The sequence below is a fragment of the Austrofundulus limnaeus genome, unplaced genomic scaffold (genome assembly GCF_001266775.1).
Source record: "Austrofundulus limnaeus strain Quisiro unplaced genomic scaffold, Austrofundulus_limnaeus-1.0 Scaffold348, whole genome shotgun sequence".
In the NCBI taxonomy this organism is placed as follows: Eukaryota; Metazoa; Chordata; class Actinopteri; order Cyprinodontiformes; family Rivulidae; genus Austrofundulus; species Austrofundulus limnaeus.
The window spans coordinates 179,689-183,783 of record NW_013952750.1 but is presented as its reverse complement, the minus strand read 5'-3'; the positions used below and the strand labels follow the sequence as shown (position 1 = coordinate 183,783).

General features: G+C 38.9%; 1 protein-coding gene across 1 annotated transcript in view; it reads left to right on the top strand.

Annotated features, from left to right (window-relative positions):
- LOC106527895 (collagen alpha-1(XIV) chain) overlaps positions 1–4,095 on the top strand; it is a gene marked incomplete in the record, with an annotated part of 186,287 nt that overhangs the window by 85,004 nt on the left and 97,188 nt on the right. Inside the window, 2 exon segments of the mRNA XM_014022903.1 lie at positions 465–491; positions 1,883–2,025. Of these exon segments, the coding sequence (XP_013878357.1) occupies positions 465–491; positions 1,883–2,025 (170 nt within the window).

Genomic DNA, 4,095 nt, shown 5'->3' with positions numbered 1-4,095 from the left:
AGAGAGAGAGAGAGAGAGAGAGAGAGAGAGAGAGAGAGAGAGAGAGAGAGAGAGAGAGAGAGAGAGAAAAGCACCTCGTTTGGATTCAAAGAGACAGCCTCAAAACGAGAAACACCTCAGAAAAGGGGTGAAAGAGGGGCTTGTGGAGTTACAATAAGGAGGAATTCAGCATTTCAGTTCCACTTTMTATAGACCCCAACTGAATGATTTAAATGTGAGAAGGACGAATTTAAAAACACAATGTGTTTACTTTAAAAAGAAAGTACAGTTTAAGTTATTGAACAGTTTTACACTAAGATATTTGCACTGATTTAATCATTTGGCTTCCCTTCAAAAAAACAATCTATTTTGTTACCAACGATTTGTTACACATTCCCTCCTTATTGGCTTATTTATTTACACAGACTGTTGGTTAGCAGCATTTGTATTTGATTATCTGATTTCTTCTCTCTGTATTTCCCCAGTGGCCACGATGCCAACGCCGACTACAGGTAAAAAGTGTTCAAAYTGTGGAACTGCAAAATGTCAGGGAATATGATACACTCCGTGTTTTACGTGTATAAAAACAGTCAGAAACTGACCCGACTAACCGTGACTCAACACGACTTCTCACATTAACTAAAAAACGTGCAGCGCAATCTCTTTTTTTTTCAATCTCCAGCGAGGTGAGACTGTAAGAGCTTTTGTTTTAATAATCCTGCCAGCCTGTGTCCAGTGGGCAGAAGGCTAATTCCACTCTGTTCTTTGAAAAATTATCCTTGCAGAAAGACTGGCCAAGTTTAATCATGGCTCCGGCCAAGGTATCTGTCAAGGAAGTCTATTGCCATTAAATTTTGAAAAGCTCTAACGCTGCCAGTACATACTAATGTTGCCAAAGTACTACAGTTCTAGAAAGTATACCGCGTGCTGCAGCTTGTTGCCTGTTACTTCTTATTCAGTTTTACAAAGGAAAATTAAATGATTAGTAAACACAAAATGGAAACACTGACAACATTCTCTGTTGAAAGTTGAGTCACCCTGCTGATCCATCCAGAGACTTAAGTTCAGAGTTCATTTCAGAGGCAACTTGAAGGCCTTCTGGACTGAGAAGTAGCTAATKATGTAGTAAGCCATGAGGTTTTTCATTAATTCCTTTTTAGAACTCAAAAAAGGTTTTTAACTTAAACTTTTCCAATAATCTTTTGCGTTTTAAAACAGCGTATTGTTTCTGGACATAACAGTTTTTTGTTGTTTGGTGTCATAAAATCTTCAACCTATGTTTTGCTTTTTATCATTGCCCACTGCTGAATGGCAAAAATGGGTGATAATTGAGACTGAGAGTCATTCCCAACACACTTTGAAGATGAGTATTGCATTAAGTTGCACTTCATGTTGTTTTCATTTGTTTTTGACTAAAGTGGTTACATAGTTTCCACAATAACACTATTTTAGTCTAAAACTTTGGCATGGAAGGTGGTGGGCCAAATGATTATTTATCCTGGATTATTAAGTTCTCAAAATCACATGAATTGTGCGATGATCCAGCAGAAGGCTGTGCCATATATAATGAAACATTTCCCATATAGCCTTAAATTAAACTGGCTGCTACAAACGCAAATGACTGAAAAGCTAGAGTTTAACTGCAAAAAAAGTCATTGTACACTGCAAAAGAAGGATGAGTGCAGATTTTTGTCCAAGATGATCATTTTAAAGAATTACAAACAAGATTTAACTTAACCATTTTCTTTACCTGCTCGATTTTGGGGCAAACTGTTAGTGAGGTGGAGTACACCCGGGACAGGTGGCCAGGTCCATCAGAGGCGCTGCTGCTTTGAGTTTCAGAATGTTACGTAATGCAGTAATGCACATTGTCCTGCAGTAACTGATTCCTGTTTTCCCACAGTGGAGCGGAAGGCTGTGAAAAACCTTTACCTGAGTGGCGAGACCACTCAGAGTTTGGATGCATCGTGGGAGATGGATGACCCCAATGTGGCGAGCTACAGGGTTTCCTTCATCGGCCTCAGCAAGGACCAAAAGGAGAAGTTTGTGAGTTGGTCAAATTATCATAACAAATATTTAAGAAAACATAGTATCTGAAAGAAAAAAGGGGCAAATTTAAGCATATATTTTTGTTTATATATATATATATACAGTATATTATCTTTTAAAAGAAATGGCCTCCATCATGGCTTTTGTCTTGTGTTTGTGCCACAGGTTTGGATGTACTGCATCACATTTGTGAAAGTCTTATTGATGCTAGCTTTTAGCTACAGTTTTGTTCATTGAAAGCAGTAAGTGCTTATACAATGGCAAAATTTTTCCTCTGTATTTAAGTTAGGTAATTGATGTAGGTCAAGGACACAGTGACATTTTAGCATGGTGGGGAATGGAACCTGTCACCTGCCCTTCCACTGCTCCATAGCCACCCTAATGGCTGGTTAATGGTAGCTTTTAGCTACTTTTAGCTTTTATCTATTGTTATGCTGATTTTAAATTTTATTCAGTTTTGTGGATTTTAGCTTTTAGCTAAGATTTTTGCTAATTTCATCTTTTAGTTGCGTTTTTTCTGCTTAACTTCACTCCTTGTTTTCTATTTAACAAGAATTCATTTTCAACATGTCCTCAGTTGTTCAGCCCTCATCTTTCACACTGTATTTTCTGTGAAAATGCATTTTCTCTAATTTAAAAATCCAATCTTTTTAAATTTTTTTCTCATACATTACAAGTGTTTTGAACATTGCTAACTCCAAGGTATTTACGCCAGCGCACATATCATCTCCCCTGGTAAATTAAGAACATTGTTTATGTGGAGCAGAGTTGACTGAACATGTTCAGAGTAAGATCCTAATTATTTCCAACCTCTGGACAACTGMGAGAGACTCCAGCGGTCATTGTTGGGTCGTCTGCTACAGTCAGGAAACTGATTACACTTTAAACTGCAGTTCACTCAGCCTCTTCAACCTGATCCTTGTATCCCTTGTGAGAGCCCTTGAGCTCAGCGCCGTGCACTGACCCTGATCACTAATGCACACCGGCACACGTACACACAGGGGTGCTCGGCCTCCCCTCCAGTCCCTCTATCTCTTCCCTTCACCTCCCTTGCGTCTTCTCCCGCCACCTCGCCTTTTTCTCTCTTTCTTTTAATTTCCCGACGTGGTGTCAGAGCGGCAGAAGATGGAGGGGCCGGGCCGGGCCAGAAGACATTCCATTATCTTTTCAGCAGCCATTTGCCTCAGCGAGAGCAGCGATGGAGGGCAGCTGAGAAAACAGCACACATACACACACAAAGGAAAGGAAAAAAAGGGTGGAAAAAGCAGAAAAACAAGCGAAACAAAATGAGAGAAATGTTTCAACGTGTCTGCTGAATGATACACAAAAGGTGGCGTCAGGTCACGCCTCTCTAAAACTTTGGGCTTGTTTTGATGTGATATGTGTGAAAAACACTTTTGAGAGCTTTTAATGTAATAAATATAAGACAGCTCGTGTCAGTGTGGTGGCATATTTGCCTGCGTTTACCTCARAATGCCTTTTCTACCTCTCTCTTTTGCAACTCTCTCTCTCTGAAAATCCAAAAACATTTCCATTCAAAACTTMATTTGAATTTGTGATTAAAAACACACCATCATGAACAGATTTCACTTCAAACCGAGGCACTCTTTTCTGCTGCGGCATTTCCCAAATGACATTGAAAGTGAAAGGAAACATGCAGATTTGTCTGCATTGGAGACATAAATTCTCCAGCACACTTGCATGTTTGTAAAGCTCTTGTCTGAGAAATTAATCCACCAAAAACGCACTAAATTTCATTTTCACACTCAGTCTATAATGCATAGCTTGTCTCTGCTTCATGTCAAAGTTTATAATGAAATGACAACGAATGGAAAGGCTAAAAGTACCTTTAGCTTTTTAGTTAAAGCAAGAAAGTGTTTCTGTTCAGTTTTGACAGTTTGGAAGGGGTTTTGAACGATTGCAGACGTTTCGATTCAAGTTAAACAGAAAGAAGTATTTGTTCTTGTACAAGCATATTGAATTACCTGACAACGTTGTCTCTTTATACATTATATTTATATGTCTCTTTATACACACACACACACACACACACACACACACACACAC